We start from the raw sequence: 18672 nt of genomic DNA on the forward strand, positions 1-18672 counted from the left end.
TTTAATATATGCTGCCTGAATATAGAAAGGAACCAATTAGAGCATGTGGCCTGTGGTGTTGTCTTAATACTTTATAATCACATTCCATACTTTAAGCAAATGCAAATTGTCTTGCGCACTGCCCTTGAAAGGCAATTTCACTGCATACTAAATTTGAAGTAATCACCGATACAGTGTAAATAAAGCCTCTGTTGGGTAAACACCAAAGCATTTTCCACGCGGCACTGCATTTTAAAATAGCTAACTTTATTGTCAGTGAAAAGATAGGCACAAAGTGGATTCAAACCTGCTTAACTTTATTGGAACTAGCTCAGTCGATTACAGAATGGGGTCTCAATCATTACGGAGCCACATACATTCCAAACAGAAGGTGCTTCTTCTCTAGCCATCTGCCAATGCCAGCTATCCATTTTATAAACACATGCCATTAATCACAAGGGAGGCCAGAAGGAGGTTTGATGATTCCATGTAACCCATCGTTGCTACTGGGAAAAAATAAACTCCCACCACTTGTCCTACTGATGATGACTGACACTTGGGAGATCTCTTTCCAAGGATCATGGCGGGCTGAAATGGATGGCAATTAGCCCATAGCTGATGCCTTCCTTTGAAAATATGTTCAGGAAGAATGCACACATTTGAAGTAACCCATTCCATATGTGAAATGAGCAATTGAGATAACAGGAGATTGTATGGCTAACAGACATGAAAATACCATTTATAAAAGTTAGTCCATATGTATGCACTTTAAGCTGCCGCATTATGAGTGTTTAGGCTGTTCATAAAAAGTAGTCTGCACAGTCAGTTTGCTCGTTTTCCAACTGTTGTACCCACCCAACTGTGTAACAAGAGAACACTTGGTGTTTCCTACGGCAGATGATGGCAGATATTTCAGGTTCCTGCTATCCTGTCATCCTGAAACTCGAAAGCAGCATGGAAAATAAATCCTTCATTGAAACAACAATCCAGATACATGATTTTAAAAGAATATTCAAGCTACTTTTATTTAATAAAAAATCATTAATAGGAGTTTTATATCAAGTAAAGTTCATTCTAATGAAGTTTTTCTGTACATGGGACATTGGGGTACAACTGACTTAAAAGGTCCCCAGAGACCACCAGGCAGTACACGTTTAAGACAACAAGGTCACCCTCCTGTCCTGAGGTGCCGGTAAAATGCATAGATAAGTGGGAGTCCAGAAAGATCCCCCAAATGTTTCATATCCACACAACTGTGGAAAGGTGACTAACTTGATGTTCCTCCCATAAACCTGAAATTTTAAAAGGACACCTAGTAGAGATATTCTGAAAAGGCTGAATCTACCTTCTTCGTAAACATAATACACTGACATGGACTTCTTCCATCCCTTAGATGTACGATGTTACTTTAGCAAATTACCTGGGAGTAAAAACTGAGCCAAAAAGGACTGCCTCTGGTATGAGGGGGCAGAGATGCGGCAGAAAGTTCAAGGTAGCACTCAGCCAAGAACTTCCTCCTTTCCCAAAAATACATGAGTCTAAAGAGATGGCTGCCACACAGTGTGGAATGTATGACATTTGTCACCTTACAGAATGTGATTAAAATCATGGCTCCCAGAGCTAGCAAAAATTCTGGCAATGTGTTATAACCACAAAAGGAGTAGATGAAAGGTTTCAATTTATTTGGATTTATTTATTTGGCTAGAAAGCAGCAGTCCCGAAGTTCGCTACTTGTGGCTTCTACTAGTTCAGGACTTTCCCCTTATGACTAAAGGGTAGTATGAACGAGGATTAACACAACTGCGCTTTTAATTTCTATTTGGGATTCACTTGATGACCGAAGACTAATGCGTAGGATGATCACTTCATTACTGAAATGGCAAGACTGGCGGAAAATCACATCACTCTCCCTCTTGTCTCTCCCTCTGCCCCACTGAATGATCCCTCTGGAAGAGAATTAGGAATGGCGCAAAAATACTGTTAAATAGGCCGCCATTCCTGTGGTCACAGAGGAACCCTGTAAGATGATCTGAGGCAGCCAATCCCATAGCAACAGAAGAAGAGAGGTCGATTTCTTCGGGGGGAGTTTCATGTGACCCGGTGTTGAAATGAGGACCAGGACAGGGAAGACCTTGCAAAAGGCACTGCAGGAGAGGCAAGGTAGGAAATCAGAACCCTGGACAAACTATTACTCAAGCCAGGGACGTTTTACAAAATCCGCATGCCCTGGTCCGTGAAGATGCCTTTCCTTAAAACGAGGCTTGCTGTAGATAAGGGTTTCCTGAAAGAAGCATGGTAATTCGGCAAAATGGAAAGCTGTGTTGTGTGATCTTGAAAAAGTCCCGTAACCTCTCTGGGTCTCAGATGCCTCATCACTCAACTGAGGGGGTAGTTCTCTACTGCTACAGCTCCTTCCAGCCACTATGCCTCACAACGTAATATAGCAGGCCTACTCTTCTATTAATCTGGTTTCTAACTAACACATCCCCGAACTTCTACCCCCCACCCTTACCTAACACCCCCCCCACTCCCCTCACCCTCCCATACCCCTGAAACCTGATCTTAATGACATTGTCTGCGGATCTGTCACCTTAATGAAGGGCAGAGAGGTGACACAGAGCAGGGACCCGTGGCAAAAAGCAGTCCTTTTGTGTCCCTGGAGGCAGCCCCATGGCAAAGCTTGGAGCCCTGGCCTCCTTGGTCCCTGTCCACATGTGCATTTCCTGCTGCTCTCCAAAGGTATTCCGAGATGGAGTCACTGGCAGCCAGAAGGGGTAACTAAGGGTACACCTGCAGCGCCCCTCTCCCCCCGGCTGCAGCATAGTACTTTGGGCTTCTGATGCTATTCCCTTGGAGGTGATAGTCAACGATGCCTTTTAAGACGTATGCTAAGAATTGGGGAAAACAAAAGGAGTTACTTCCAAGTAGCCACCAGAAAGTCAAAGCATTCGGCCCGTCACCGAAAATGCTTCCTCGTTTTGCCAACGATTGGAAATTTGAGACTGGTGACACAGCCAGTGAGTTTGTGCTGGAGAAGAAATAAACACTAAGCAGATTGGTCTCAGGAAAGGCAAGCGAGCTGTGTTCGTGGCCACACACAGCACCTCATGCAACTCTCCGTCAAGGCCTCTGATGGTCTAACTCCCTAAGAAAGAGGAAGTTGTCCATCACACAGCTAATTTACTCTCCTAGCATCTGAAAGCAATATATTAATTATCCAAATGCATAAATTACTCCAGAGTATATATATGAATGTATGAACCTCCACGAGGGAACCAAAAGAATCCACTTCCAAAGCACCACTGAAATGAAGATAAACACAATCTCCTGGCACAGGGCAGCTGGGAAATTGGGAAGGAAAATTAGCTCCAGCACCCTTCCACACCCCAATATTCCCTGCCTTTTCTCCAGCTTACACAGCTCCCAAAACTATTATTCCCTTTTGTGAGCCCGAGACGAGAGCTCTCTCTCTCTGGATGCTTGTCTAGATGGTAAGTATACAAAACAGCACACGTGCAAATTCTCTCCGACTTCCCACTTCTGAACTACATGTTACACACTGTCTTCCAAACGTACTGTGCTCTTCAATCAAAATGATCTGGAATATGGAAATGCGAAATAAAATTACGCACGTTGAAAACATTCATGTATATCCAGCTATCAACAGTCCAAGGATTTGTATAAATCCACACAATAACTTTAGAGCACATTCTGATTAATCGGTCTTTAGAGGTACTCTCTAAGTGTGTACCAGAGTAGACTGGAGTTTGTATGGTATTACTTAAGTACTACATCGTTTCAATAAAAAGTCCCTTTAAAAAACATCCCCCCCCAACCCTTGTCCTCACCCTCAAAATAAGAACAAACAAAAGGGAAAAATGATTAAAAGCACTCTCGCTGATAAACTGCAGCTCTCGAGAACGCCGTTTAGATGAGATATTCCACCATCTCCGCATCAGGCTCTTGTCCCAGGATCTGAATGGGAGCTTTTCTTTCCAGAGTATTGGAGTGGAAAACAGGGCCATCTAAATGGAAACAGGGGGTTAGAAAGCACTCAGGCACAAGGTAAAGACGCAGATTCCTAGAAATCGACAGCTTGGGAGCCATGAAGCCGATGGCGGATGGAGACTTGCCCGCCCGCCACCCCCTCCCCTTGTTCACCTGAGCATTTACTTCTGCTGGAAGAATGGCCTTGGCTCATCCCTGTTCCCATCCTGGTGTCCCAAGGAGCCATTGACAGACTCTGCCCTTGTGTCTAGTGATGGCTCCCCTTTAGCACACGACCAGCTCTGGCCAAATGACCAACAGTGTCTACGCAGCAGGGTGCCAACAAACAACCTGTAATTGAGGGCAGAGCCCAAAGCTGCCCCGGCATGGAGAATCATTACCTGTCTTATCCGGACTGCAGGTCAAACTTGGTACAGACAAACGACGCGACCCAGAACCGGCAGCTGGACTTGCAGAAGCCTCAGCCGGAGCCACAGCCGGAGCCGGAGCTGGAGCTGGAGGAGCAGCCGCAGCCGGAGCTGGACTTGGCGCTTGAGTCTGAGCCGGATCAGAAGCCTGAGACGCTGTCGGAGCCGGAGCCGGAGCCGGAGCAGCTGGAGCAACCTGAACGGCCGCGGCGGGAGCAACAGCAGCCGCCGCCGCCGCGGCAACGGCAGAGGCCGCGGCTGGAAGCTGAGCAGCGGCGGCTGGAGAAACGGCAGCAGCGAGAGCAGCAGCAGCAGCAGTTGCCGGAGATGGGGCGGCGGCGGCGGCGGCGGCGGCTGGAGCGGCGGCTCCCATGGTGGTGCTGTTGGTGGCAGCGGCAGCGCTGTTGGCGGCAGCGTTGGCAGTGATGGCGGCGGCGGCGGCCGGCGCGGGAACCGACACTGGAGCGACAGCTGCGGTTTTGCTCGGTTCGGTTCCCCGTTCCGTTTGGGTGCTGCAGTCTCGGCTGCCTGTCTTGGAGTGAGCCGAGAGCAGGGGAGTGGACGGCGGCACCGGCGACGGTGTGGAAGGGACAGACTCAGCGCGGTAGTCTCCACCCAGGAGAATACCTAGGAGGCAGAGAGGGAAAAGAGGTGAGAGAGGTACAGGCTCTTCAAACGCAGACCTCTGGTCGCCTCTTCTTCCTTGCAGGAGGTTCAGGAGAAACTTCCCCGGTGCCTCCAGAGAGCCCAGGAATCGGCTGGGCAGGCACCGTCCCTCCTGGTCCTCGTTCTCTACCCGAGCACAAGCTATGAAACCTTGAAATGTCCTGCGAATCTGTTGTGACTCCTTTTTCCGATGGCGACTGACCTCCAAGGAGCTTTCAGAATGCTTCTACTTGGTTCCACTTATTGCCAACATCATCCGTTACCGGATGGCTGGAAAGGATTGGGGGAAGAAGTCTGTGGTCACGGATGAGTGTCATGGTAATCGTGTAACCTAAGGTTCTAATCAGGACCGTGATCCCCAGAATACCTCCTCTACCCAAAAGGACGCTGCAACTCAGAGGGCCAAGAAAGGTATTAGAAGCAACGAAAAGACCTAAAATTAAAATACAAAGGGGCCTCTCGCAGGCTCTAAAAATGCGCCTCGTGATATCCACGATATTTCTGGGCTTTTGATCCGAGGGGAAGGAATGGACAGGAATGGAATGAAAAAGTACACTCAGTTCTCATCTCAGAACATTCTGGTAACAAAACCCTGCCACCCAGCTCCATTCAGCTCAACTAGAACTCTGAGTCCTCCTATTCTATGGGGGCAAAGAACAGAGAAAAATCTGGAAGTCTGACATTTTGACTGACGTGGAGGTCACGTGGGCTCTGGACAAAGACAAAAGGTCTCACATGGCAAGGCCAGATCTGAGAATTTTTTTTAAAGGAAACTGAAGTTGTCTTCCTTCCCACCCAAACAGAACTCAGAATTCTTATCTTCTGAGGCCTTGGCTTCAACCAGTGTTCTCTCAGTGAGACGTCAAGAGTGTGGAGGAGCTCCTCTCAGGAGGACAGAAACCCAACCTGGTATATCATCCTCTCTCTAGATTCCGGACCCTCACTCCTTTTCCTTGCCGAGTGGGCACATATCTAAGTCGGGGCTCCCTTTAAACACGTCACTCGCATCTTCTTTATTTACTGTCATTACCTAGGCTCCCCTTCCAATTCTTGTCATCCCGCTTCTCCTCCATGATGGGGGTGCCGGTCAGGGCGGAAGAATGTGAGAGCAAGCCTGACCCGGCGTTGGAAATGGACATCAGAGACTTTGCAGGTCGCATGGATGACAGCTGCTCTGTCTTACTCGGCTCCTTCCGGGAACGCTGCTGGAGTACTTTGATCATGGCATCCTTCTCAATGATCTGGGCATGGAGGGTCTTAATCCTAGGAGCCAAAGACAGAGAACGTATAAAAACGTTGTCGCCACCTCCATGTTCTGGTCTCATGGCCTGCTTGGACTTGAGCTTCCAGTATCTTTTCGACTGAGGAGTGGTTTACTTATTTCTGGGGCGTAAAGCAAGGGGCGGTGTGCTACGTTTCTTAAAATGCCTTTCTCCACGCCCAGATGAGTAGAGCAGAGCATCCAGGAGTTGTTGCTTAAACCTCAGGAGGCCAAAGTAAGGTCATGGTGGAAAAGAAGGCTGCAGATGAGAGAGTAGACTGATGTAGTGGGTGCCGAAGTGAGGAATCAGAGTCATTGGAACGATGTATTTAGTGAGAAGATGAGAACTACGAATGGGCCACAACTGCAGCTAATAAGTAAATGATCATGAGTTTATAAGAGGTATCAGGGGCCCTACGTCCAAGTTGGAATGGATATTCTCTTACTGTGCACTCTGCTGTATCACAGGGTTGAAGTCCAATGCTAGAAAGAATACCCCAGAGTGCAAATGCCAGCAATACAGTTCTGGCAGAGGGAAGATGGAAAGCAATTACCAAGGCCAATGGGGAAAGCAAGGTAAAGGTCATTGCATTTCAAATCCCAAGTAACAGGCTGGCAGGGGTGCAGGAGTCTGGGGAAGCTGCATTATTGGGTTTCCCGGTTGTGAATGAAGATGCCGCCTGCCCTTCCCTTCTGACCTATCTGGTCTCGATACCTTCTTCTCAGATCTACCAGGGTCCAGATCGGTATTTTACCTGCCCTCCATGTCAAGGCAGCGCTTGTTGGCCATCAAGATTTCTTCCTCCTCTTTCTGGATGCGAGCTTCCAGGGCCGTGTCATAGCTGGTGTTGGGAGAGTGGCTGATTACTGTTGTGTCCCTGGAAGGAAGATGGCAGTGATGATGATGACAAGGCAGCAAAACCAACGAATCCTATCGTCTCCCTCCCAAGTCAAAGGTATTGCTGGAAGACAGTCAAACTCATTAGGAATGGTTGGTTTCTGGACGACTTATTGAAAAGAACCTCCAAGGGGCGCCTGGGTGGCTCAGTCGTTAGGTGTCTGCCTTCGGCTCGGGTCATAATCCCAGGGTCCTGGGATTGAGCCCCGCATCGGGCTCCCTGCTTAGCAGGGAGTCTGCTTCTCCCTCTCCCCCTGCTTGTGTTCCCTCTCTGGCAATATCTCTATCAAATAAATAAATAAAATCTTTAAAAAAAAAAAGAACCTCCAAGATAGGAAGGTGCAGCTTTCAGAGCTAGAAGAGGTTTTTGGCATGAGTACAGTTGCAAAAGTCAACGAGGGATTCTACGAGAGGTGCACAGGCTTGCCTTCAGGACTAGACAGATGGCCTCCCAAAGCCTTCTGGCAGAGTCCCTTCGAGGTTTTAGATCATGGCCAGGTAATAGGAAGATATTTATATTTCCACCTCATATTGTTATTTATATTACACATAAGATAGTATCGATTTCCACTTTATTCTCATGACAGTTATAAACGGGAAAAGGCTAGACTTTGCTGAAAGACAGAGAATGTACTACTAGACAGCTCTTGCTATAGATGTAGAACAACTACACTGACTGCTAGACACAAACTATAGACACGTCAACATCGAAGGTCAGATAGAGCATGCGAGCTGAGTGAGAAGCAGGGCCTTTGAATCAGTGCCACTTCATTCCTATCTGACCTACATCAGAAACATTCTAGTGCCAAATCGAAAAGTCTCTTCCCCAACTACACGACTGTTCTCTTGCCAGAGTCCCAACTGCACGAGGCACCATCCTGTTTCATTTGAAAGTGTCTCAGGCCATTAACTCAAAGACTAATTAATAAGTAGTAAAGTGTGTGTGTGTGTGTGTGTGTGTGTGTGTGTGTGAGAGAGAGAGAGAGAGAGAGAGAGAGAGAGAGAAGGAGAAGGAGAGGAGGAGGAGGACATGGTGCTGGGGAGAGGGTCTAGCCCATGGGTGGCTGATGTCTAAACAGCACAAGTCAAAGATATATGGGAATCCTATATCGTCCTGATAAATGAGGTCATGCATCTTTCTTTAGTTTATTTAGAACTAGCGGTAGAAAAAAGAGGGAAAGGAATGAAGAAAACTGGATCTTCCTTGAATCACTTGGAGGGAAAAAAAAGGGATTAGGAAGAATATTGATGTAATTATATGGGTCTTCAAGGAAAGCCAACAATAGACCAAGAAAACAATGAACTGGCACAGCTTCATTATACTTCCTTTGAGAACGAGGATCTGTGGGAGAATTTTCTGCTGGCAGCTAGCTGTGTTCTCTTAGCTTAGAGATTGTGACCAGTGCAGATGGGAAGGAAAGGGCAGGGGAATGAAGAGGCAGAGAATTGGTATTAAAGTTAGGGAAATCGGGTGAGTTTTTACAAAACTACTGTTTCCCCAAATGCTTGCACTTTTATATGCAAGGCTGAAACAATGTATTTGAGTGGTGAAATAATTGGGAGAGCAAGAAGGACGAGGACTGCAGTGGCTCTCATCAGTTGCTAAATTCGAAATATTTTAGCATCTCAGAATTCCACACTTGACTCTGGTGAGTTCACCTGCTTCCGGTCCTACGAGGAATGGCTCTTGTGTTCCAAGGTACCCAAGGGGAAATGGCACTGTGTAATGTCTGACTATAGACCACACCAGGGTCAAATCTCACTTTCCCAAGTACTCTGCCACTAACAAATGCTATGAGCTCAGGAAATCAGTTAACTTCTCTAAAGCTCAGTCTCCTCATATGCAAGATAGAAATCATCATCATAACCTTTATCTCGTGGCATTCTGGGGGGATGATGTAAAAGACACAGTGCCAGGCACTGGCACTGTAAAAACACTCAACAAAGTTACCTGTTATTTAAGAAAGAAAAGTACCTAGGTAGAAGGAGGGTAATAAACAAGAGAGGATGACTTTAGAGAATTCCAGCTCAGGGATTCTATCGTGGAGCCAATTCCTGCAGTGCACAGTTCCAAGGGGAAGGCTGCTTCAGAGCCAGGCCTCTCTAAAGAGTGCACGGTGTCTATGGACACTGGGGACACGAGCGTACAGTTTGTCACTGGGGGAGCCGGGCCACTTTCGTTGCATAAAAGATCATTTCGGGGACTCAGAGCCCTGCCAGCTAATTGACATGGACACTGTGAGCTCCTAAGGAATGGAGACTGAAAATGTGGGGTGCTTAGTGAATTCCTACAGAGCTGCCAGGACGGCCTTCAACATCAATCTTCCTTCTAGAAGACTGGGGCTACTAAGCCAATGGCTCAGGCAAAAGCAAGCAAGCACAGTGTTGGAAGGAGCAACCTGACCTAACTTCCAATATTCCGAGATGACCCTTAGGCACATCTGGAGTGAGCTGCTGGCTTGAAAACACCACCTGTGTACTCCAAAATGTAGATCCCTGAATTTGACATCCTACATCTAAATTCTTAAGTAAAGGAGTTTCTGGCGACTCTCCCCCTCTGGTCATCTCTCTCCTTCCTTTGTCCGATGAAGTTATCCCCATCACACTGCTTACACTGCTTTCTCGAATGTCACCCCTGATTTCCTCATTAAAACATCTAGTGTTTTAAACTTTTAAACTTCAAATCCATCTTTTCCTATCGGTAGCATCTGTTTGTTTATTTAATATGTGAACTCGACCGTGAGTGGAGCACTGTGTTTGAAGTTACTGCGATGCTAAAAAGTGGCTAGACATGCATAAGACTAGTCCCTGATGGCAGGAGACTTGCAAGGCGAGGCACAAAAAAAAAAAAAAAAAAAAAAAAAAAGACAGGTAAATAATTAATTATTACAGAAGCAAGTCTGAATTTTATTCCAATAGGCACTGAAAATCATTAGAGCTTTTTGAAGGGAGTGAAATGATCCAAGCTGTGCTTTAGAAAGACAGCATTATCTCTGGCCGAAATACAATGGACTTGGGCAAAGCAGTCAGAATGGTTATTGTAATAATCCCAGCCAGAGATACTGAAATCATGAACCAATGCAACAGCAAGGGGAATGGAACAGGCCATAGGAGGCAACTTGGAGACTGTTTAAATGTGGCTGTTGGAGAGAGGGAAGAATGCATGAGAACTTTGTTGTTTCTAAGTCAAATGACTAGAAAAGATGGCACACCACTCATTTTCTGTGCTAGGAAAGTAAGGAGAGATCTTTGGGAAAGCATTATAATGGGTCTTCATTTTAGTTACATCAGAGTTAACATGTCTTATGAATAGACATATGACAATATCCAAATTGTTGACAAGTCTAACTTTAATCTAAGGGATGTCAGACTTACTATTTGAAGCTGTAACAGAGAACAAGATAACTAAGACAGAAGGTAGAACGAAGAGACAGCTGAGGACGGAAACTGAGGAAAGCCTACCGAGAAGGAACAGGTAGGCATGTATAATGTGTGTGAGCAGCTTCTAACTTCTGCTTTCCCCTTCCTTCCTTCTTTCCCAGATTTACATCACCCAAAATAAAAACAAAACATTGCACATTTGAAGAAGGGAAATGCAAACTTGTAAATGGCATGGCTGATCGGGTTTGTTACCTTTTTATATCCTTTTGCTGCTATTCAGAAATATATTCACCATTTGTGAACTTCAATCTGCATTGACAAATCCGTTCTTCTAGGATGAACTACTCGGTAATAATTTCCCTCATCTATATTAAGCATCTAGAGAATCTCTAGGAGCACAACAACATGGAGTTGTAATCTGGGCCATATTATTGTAATTATTTATAGTATTTTTTAAAAAAAATTATTTATTTGAGAGAGAGAGAAAGCATGAGAGAGGGGAGGGTCAGAGGGAGAAGCAGACTCCCCGCGGAGCAGGGAGCCCGATGTGGGACTCGATCCTGGGACTCCAGGATCATGACCTGAGCTGAAGGCAATGGCTTAACCAACTGAGCCACCCAGGCGCCCCTATTTATAGTATTTTTAAGAGACTAAATAATAAGCCTCAAATAGTACCTCTTGAACAGTTCATAATCCCTATTACACCATCTTGAAATCATCGTATCTGGGGCGCCTGGGTGGCTCAGTTGTTAAGTGTCTGCCTTCGGCTCAGGTCATGGTCCCGGAGTCCTGGGATCGAGCCCCTCATTGGGCTCCTTGCTCGCTGGGAAGCCTGCTTCTCCCTCTCCCACTCCCCCTGCTTGTGTTCCTGCTCTCGCTGTCTCTCTCTGTCAAATAAATAAAATCTTAAAAAAAAAAAAAAGAAAAAAAAAAGAAATCATCTTATCTGGGAAGCAGCAGAGGATAGTGGTGGAAGTGTCAAAATGTCATTTTCAATCCCAGTTCTTCTTTTTAGTAACTGTGTGTGATCTTGGACAAATTATTTAACCTGTCTTTGCTTCAGTTTCCTCATCTGTACAATAGATAATAATACTTATCTCAAAGAATTATTGTGAGGATAAGCAATAATTGTAAAGTACTTAGCAGAGTACCTTATATAGAAAAGACTACATGTGGGCACCTGGGTGGCTCAGTTGGTTAAGCGACTGCCTTCGGCTCAGGTCATGATCCCCGAGTCCCGCGATCGAGTCCCACATCGGGCTTCCTGCTCCGTGGGGAGTCTGCTTCTCCCTCTGACCCTACCCCCTCTTGTGCTCTCTCTCACTCTCTCTCTCAAATAAATAAATAAAATCTTAAAAAAAAAAAAAAGAAAAGACTACATGTGATTTCTTGCATTGACCACTTTCCCTTTGACAAGGGGTGCTTCGTAGAATTCAAGTGCTAACAGGGGTAAAAATTGATCACCTAATAGGTTTTCTCACCTGAGAAAAGACAGTTGTCTGTTATTATATTCAAATCTGTATTTTATTATTCACAATGGCCAAAAAAGGGAAACAATCCAAATATCCATCATCAAGTGAATGGATAAGCACCTGTAGTATGACCCAAACTATGGAACACTACTCAGCAGCGAAAAGAAATAAAATACTGATACATGCATCAGCTTGTACAAATCTCAAAATAATGATGCCAGGTGAAGGAAATCAAACATAAAGAGTATACACTAGAGGCACCTGGATGGCTCAGTCATTAAGCGTCTGCCTTCGGCTCAGGTCATGATCCCAGGGTCCTGGGATGGAACCCCGCATCGGGCTCCCTGCTCAGCAGGAAGCCTGCTTCTCCCTCTCCCATTCCCCCTGCTTGTGTTCCCTCTCTTGCTGTGTCTCTCTCTGTCAAATACATAAAAAAAAAAAAAAGAGTATACACTATATGAGTCCTTTTATACAACATTCTAGAAAAGGCAAAACTATAATGACCAAAAAACAGATGAACTGTTGTCTGGGGCCAGGTGGGGGAGGAAGGGATCAAGTTGAAGGGGCACAAGAGCACTTTAGAATGTGTCCTCTATCTTGACTGTGGTGGCGGCTCCATTATTGTATACACCTGCCAACATGCATCAACCCATACACTTGAACTAGGTGTTTTCTTGGTATGTAAATAATACCTTAATTGAAAAGATTCTACAACTACCATTGATACCACCCAAGCAACATCTCCTAAATGTGCAACCTGTTATCTCCCTATGAGATATTACACTGAGAATATATTAAAGTTTGAGATACTAGCGGAATACACAGGAACCAAGCAGGTCATTAAAATGTGGCACTAGATTTAGGGATTTTGTTATAGAGTTAGCAATCATTTCCCTCTCTTTCACTTCTTCTTTTCTCCTTCCTTCCTTTTTACTTCTTTCTCTCCTTCCTTACTCAAATACATGTTGAGCACATTCTATCTTCAGCCAATACCCTAGGCACTTAAAAATTATTTAGAAAGAAAACAATGTAAAGCTTTTACCACAGAAGGGGGCAAAGAGCAGAACCTTGGTCAAAGTTTTAGGGCTGAGAGGAGACAGAATGGACAGAAAAGGAATGGCAAGAGATGTTGGAAGGGAAGGTGGAAAAGCTCACAGGTTCTGAAAGAAAGTTTTCTGAATGCTCCCTTCCAAATTTGAAATCTCACTGAGGAAGGAGGAAAAGGAAACTAGTCTCTGTGGCCAAGCATAAGAGGCATTGTCTTTGAAAAAAATAGTATAGTCCTGGAAATAGAAGGTTCTAGAGGAACTGCCTAGTCCAATTTTCTCACTTTGCAGGAATTTGAACACAATCTCTCAATTTCTCCTGTGGGCTGGATTAATAGGCATGCAAAAAGTATACAGTCCCGATACACGATGCTTGCCTGAGGAACTAACATAAGGTATTTCTACTAGGTGGAAACTCGCTGCTTTTTATCATATGAAATGATAAGCATGCACATTTTACTAAAAACAGTGATTCCATGGAAACTTTCTACCTGGTGATTTAAAAGAATTTGACTTAAATCTACCTTACGGAAGGCAACAGATGCTGGAAAGAAATCTGTCTGAAAGGGGTTTTCCCCCAATACTCAAAACTTTCCAGGGAGGAAGGGGGGGTCGTTTCTTTATACAAGGACCCCGGGGACAACATTCTAGCTTTCCTGCCTTTCCTGACCTGAAGTCTATTCTGGAGTTCGTTTTAGCGTCGAACGTCCCAGCACCGAGAACCTTGGCTGTCCACCATTTTCTCACACGGCACACCTTCACGAGCGGTATCTGTCTCGGTTTCTGTGCAATGAGAATAGAAATCGTCCTGCATCTCCTTTACAGATTTAGGGTTGCCTGAATAACCTTTGTGAAATAAGCACAGGCCACAGGTGTTTCTCTTGGGAGGTAGCAGCCAAAATGACGCTTAATTGTGCTTCTAATCTGCCTACAAACTTCCTGACCATCTTCGAGAGCAGCTGGGGCTTCCGCACACTCTGCTACCGCCCTGGCATGTACTGAGCACACCATTTGCAGAAAACAAAGACAGGTCAGCTTAAGCCCATGAGGACCTCAAAATTGGGGCAGAGGCGATTCCGAACCATTTAAGGTTTATAGAGGATACCTGGAGATGGGCGGAGTGTGTTAGAGAAACGTAAGATGTCTTCCTGGAGAACTGGGAGTAGGTTTTCAAACCACCAGCCCAGCTCTTCAGCACTGCCTTCCCTCTGATTTGGCATGAGAAGGAATCACAGATAAAATGTATTCGCCACCCCCTCCGCACAGCACACACATCCCAGCCTGCACTCTGGCAAGCGTTTCCAGATTCCTCCAGCTTACCATGTTTAGGAGAACATTAAAAACAGCACCGTGGTTCTTAATAACTTTCTGCGTAGAGACTCTATGGCCTCTCTCAGATACCCAACTGCAGACCCAGGCTCTGTCCATCTCTCCAACAAGCAAACATGAAAGGGGCAAGACAGCCAGACAAGGTAAGAGCACAGTTTCCTCCAAAGACCAATGTTTAATGTTTTCACATGAAAGGGGCAAGGAGGCAAAAAAAAAAAAATCCTCCTGCCACTTTCTCTCCCTGACCAAATGGAATGTGACCGTTTCCATGTGATGCACTCATGGCCGCAGAGAATGTGGCATACCTGGGGTGAGCCAGAGCTATCAAATGGCGGCACCACTCCTGAGTGACATTTAATTTCTGAGTGGCATTTCTCTGGCGAGGCCTCCACTCCAGTCCCGGGGCTCAACAAAGAAAGCTAGACACGTGGCTGCAAGAAGCCGTGGCTCTGGTGAAAAGAGGTGCGCGAACGTTCGGTTGATCCCACCTGCAATGTTTCTGGCTCCCGAGGAAAGCCGAGCTAGGATTCCAGTAAGTTCATAAGTCAACATTAATTTTCAAATTCTTGACCCTCTGCCCTCACAGTCCCTGCTTCACCAGATGAAAGAAAACACATTTAAGCAGAAATTGGGGAGGCGGGGGCGGGGAAGAGCATTACAGGAAAAACAAGAAAAAACACTGAAAAATCTTTTCATCAGTCACCTTTCTGTTTTGCCCCCCCCCCCGCGCCCCTCCCCCTCCCCCTGGGCCCTTCAAGCAGTGACTCTGGCCGCCAGCTCCTTACCTCTGAGCAGCTACGGTCGCGGCAGCATCTAGAGCGAAATGTCTCATCACGTTCTCCTCCAAATACTTCTGCTCCCACTTAGTCATATCGGCTTCCAGGGCCAGGATCCTCTCCTCCTTCTCACGGAGGAGCTCCATCAACGCCGTGGCATTGTATTCAGAAACGTTGGTGGGCTGAGAGTTGCCCTGGCGCTGGTTGGGGAGATGAGGGAGACCCCTCAGGTTAGTGCAAGAAGCGTGGTGGCCGAGTCGCGTTCGAAGAGCCCCCCATTCTTGGAGAGGATTACTGCCCCAGCCACTTCAGTTTGGATTCTGATTCAGAAGCAAAGGAAATTCAGATTTCCTCCTAAGGCCCGGGACTCTCAACTTTGGGCTTGAATAGGAGACTCCTTTGATCAGGAAAGAAGCTTGTCATATCCAATGGTCATGCTGCTCAGAAAGCGGATCGGTGGCTGAAAAAAAAAATCGCTATCCCTGCCTGCCAGCATGGTACACAACAGAAAGGGACATTAAAAATCTAGGATTTGGGCCCTACCTTGCCCCTAACTTGTTGTGTAGCCTTAAGTGAGTCATGCAACCTTTTCTGAGTCTTGATTTTCTCCCATCTAAAAATAAGGAGGGGTACGGGGTGCCTGGGTGGCTCTGTCGGTTAAGTGGCTACCTTCGGATCAGGTCATGATCCCAGGGTCCTGGGATCGAGCCCCACGTCAGGCTCCCTGTTCAGTGGGAGTCTGCTTCTCCCTCTCCCTCTGCCTGCTGCTCCCCCTGCTTGTGCTCTCTCTGTTAAATAGATAAATAAAATCTTTTTAAACAAATAAATAAATACATAAAAATGAGGACAGGCATGGTCAGATGATTCTAAAGACCACATCCAATTCTAAAATGTCTAAGAGTCTATTTGCACAGCATCTTCACTTCTTACAGGGTCTACTGCTCATCTGAAGATAAAAGGCAAGGGATAATAGGCATTAAGGATTTTGCTGGGACAGGAAGCTAAGGAAGCCGACTTCATCTTTACCATGAGGAGGCAGTCTGGAAGTAAGGTCGGGTGGGACGGAAGACCGAAAAGATGAGCCAAAGTGCGGTTTTTGTCTTCACGTCAGACACCAAATGAAGCATAACCAAACCAGGAACGATCTCATTTTCTTAAGTTCTCCATACCTGCTGAATCCTGAGGGACTCCAGTTCCCTCTCTAGCCGTGTCCGGAGACGATGCTCCAACTGCTCGCGTTTTTCACATGCTGCCTGGAGCTGTACGAGGGCTTGCTGCATCTTCTCCACCTTATCCACATACACCTGCTTCTTTTTCAGCTGAAATTCCAGGGTGGGAGAGTTGCAAGATGGAACAAAAGAGAACAACGGGGTCAGTTATGCAGCCCCCAAATCCAGCCTTGTGTTTAGATCTCTTTCTGTCCAGCTCCAAAAAAAAAAAAAAAGAATGAATGGCAAGAAGGTCCTTCGTGATGAGTGGTATGCTGTCTTGTATTTAGCGTACAGAGAATGTGACAAGGAAGAGGAATTAGGAGCTCCCTTTTATTTTATTATTTTTTTAAAGATTTATTTATTTATTTGAGAGAGTGAGAATGAGAGAGAGTACATGAGAGGGGGGAGGGTCAGAGGGAGAAGCAGGCTCCTCGCTGAGCAGGGAGCCCGATGCGGGACTCGATCCCGGGACTCCAGGATCATGGCCTGAGCCGAAGGCAGTCGCCCAACCAACTGAGCCACCCAGGCGCCCCAGGAGCTCCCTTTTATTTTTGCTTCTTTCCCCACCTCTCTGTCTTCCCCAGACCTATTTCCATCAGTGGAGTCTGTCTTAGATGGCAAGCTTTTAAAATTATTAAAACAATAATCCTGATGGGAAGGTCCTCACCTCTGCTCTTCTTCACTCTAAACTGGAATACTCTGGGGGCAGTGATATCTTATTTTGGTCATTAGAGTAGAGAAATTCTAAAAAAAATAAAATGGGGGCTCTCCAGGGAGAAAACCTTAATTTGGTATGGAAGGAAACCGCCCCCCCCCCCACCATATAGGTGTCTCCTCTCCAAGCGACAGAGAATGGGTGCTGAAGGTACAAGGAAGCCAGAATTGTCTTTTTGAAGCCCGTGGTACTTGTAATTACCCAATATGGGCATCGCTGCTCTCTTGGACAGTTTCTGCTTCTCAAAAGTGAAGCTACCATACAATGGTTTTAGAGTTTTTAATCTCCTCACTGACTAGCACTGTCCCACTAGATATTTATTTAAAAAACACAGGTTATTTGCAATTTCTGCCTCAGTCATGAGCCTGAGTGGGTAACAGTGGGCCATAATCTCTCAACTTTATTCTGGGACCTTTAAAGATATCTAAAGACTCGAACTAATGAGTCGAATCTAAGACAAAATGAGTCAAACACGATTCTTCCTCTTTCCAAGCCTATGAGCCATAACTAAAAGCAAAGGGGGAAGCAGGTTGGGACTAAGAAACTGAGTTCTTTGTATCCTTGTAATTCATAAGCTAAATCCTCGCTCCCCTGGAATGGAGGAATGAGGAGGATCTCGGGGCTCTTTACAGAAGGCGTACACCGCCCCAACACTTAAGACAGGGTTAAATGCAGCCTTCCCAGTTTGTTAGTCAACAAAGAGGTTCTGCTTTTCATCATATTTGTGGGGTGCCTCTTGCTAATAAAATCAACCCATGGACTCTTTCTCAAGTTCCTCCAAGCCAGTCACATCTGTCACTATCATCTTCATGGAAGCTGAGGTTAGGGATACTTTCACTATTAAGATCCAAATCAAAATATTATTGATAACCTTGTCAAAAGGAAATTGAAGAATTCAGCTCAACTCTAACTTTTCAACAAATTCCCAAGCCCTTGAGCTACCTAGGCAGAGAGTTGCAACGTTAGACATTACCCAATGTTCCCGCCTTGCTCACCCCCATTTAGCTGGGAACAAGCCAGCAGGACCAACCCGCGACTCCCCCATTGCAGAAACCAGGTAACTTCTTAATGGTAATGAGTCCAAATCACTGCTGTCTAGAAGGTCCAGTCAGACAGCAAAAGCCTGTGCTGAACTGTCCTTGTCTTATATCTGTCTTCTCCCCAAATCAGAATTGCTAAACTTTATCTAGGTTGCAGAAAACCTATCTTATATTTTCCCACCAGACCTGTGGTATGCTTTGCCTAGGTGACTGAGAAAAGAAAACTTAAAAATTTTTTTGCCTATACTTTTTCATTCCAAGACCTAGTTCAATTTAGCCTTGTAAACTGGTTGAGGTGAGTTGGAAGTCTACATGTTTTTATCTACTCGACCTTTCCCTAGGAAATAAAACCAACCATAATCACCATTCTCTTTCTCTCAGTAAGCTTACACTTTTCTTTCCTGGGATGGGTGACTATTTGTAACAACACTGACTAGGGCAATGAAGACTGTTAGGCCATGGATGTCTCTGCCTTCCTATTTG

The 18672-nt window shown here is 45.7% G+C and overlaps 1 protein-coding gene across 3 annotated transcripts in view; it reads right to left on the minus strand.

Annotated features, from left to right (window-relative positions):
* Positions 1-225: 225 nt before the first annotated feature.
* AMOT (angiomotin) overlaps positions 226-18672 on the minus strand; it is a 64117-nt gene continuing 45670 nt past the window's right edge. For all 3 annotated transcript variants that reach the window (XM_045881724.3, XM_064574489.1, XM_054508988.1), the window contains 6 exons: positions 16393-16542; positions 15233-15423; positions 7077-7199; positions 6091-6323; positions 4368-5021; positions 226-4004 (listed from right to left, as the gene is read on the minus strand). In XM_045881724.3, the coding sequence (XP_045737680.1) occupies positions 3907-4004; positions 4368-5021; positions 6091-6323; positions 7077-7199; positions 15233-15423; positions 16393-16542 (1449 nt within the window). In that variant the 3' untranslated portion in view covers positions 226-3906. The remainder of the gene's footprint in view (positions 4005-4367; positions 5022-6090; positions 6324-7076; positions 7200-15232; positions 15424-16392; positions 16543-18672) is intronic.

Source organism: Mirounga angustirostris, unplaced genomic scaffold, assembly GCF_029215605.1.
Source record: "Mirounga angustirostris isolate CCGP_5_RB_7025 unplaced genomic scaffold, mMirAng1.0.hap1 SCAF_11, whole genome shotgun sequence".
NCBI classification, from domain to species: Eukaryota; Metazoa; Chordata; class Mammalia; order Carnivora; family Phocidae; genus Mirounga; species Mirounga angustirostris.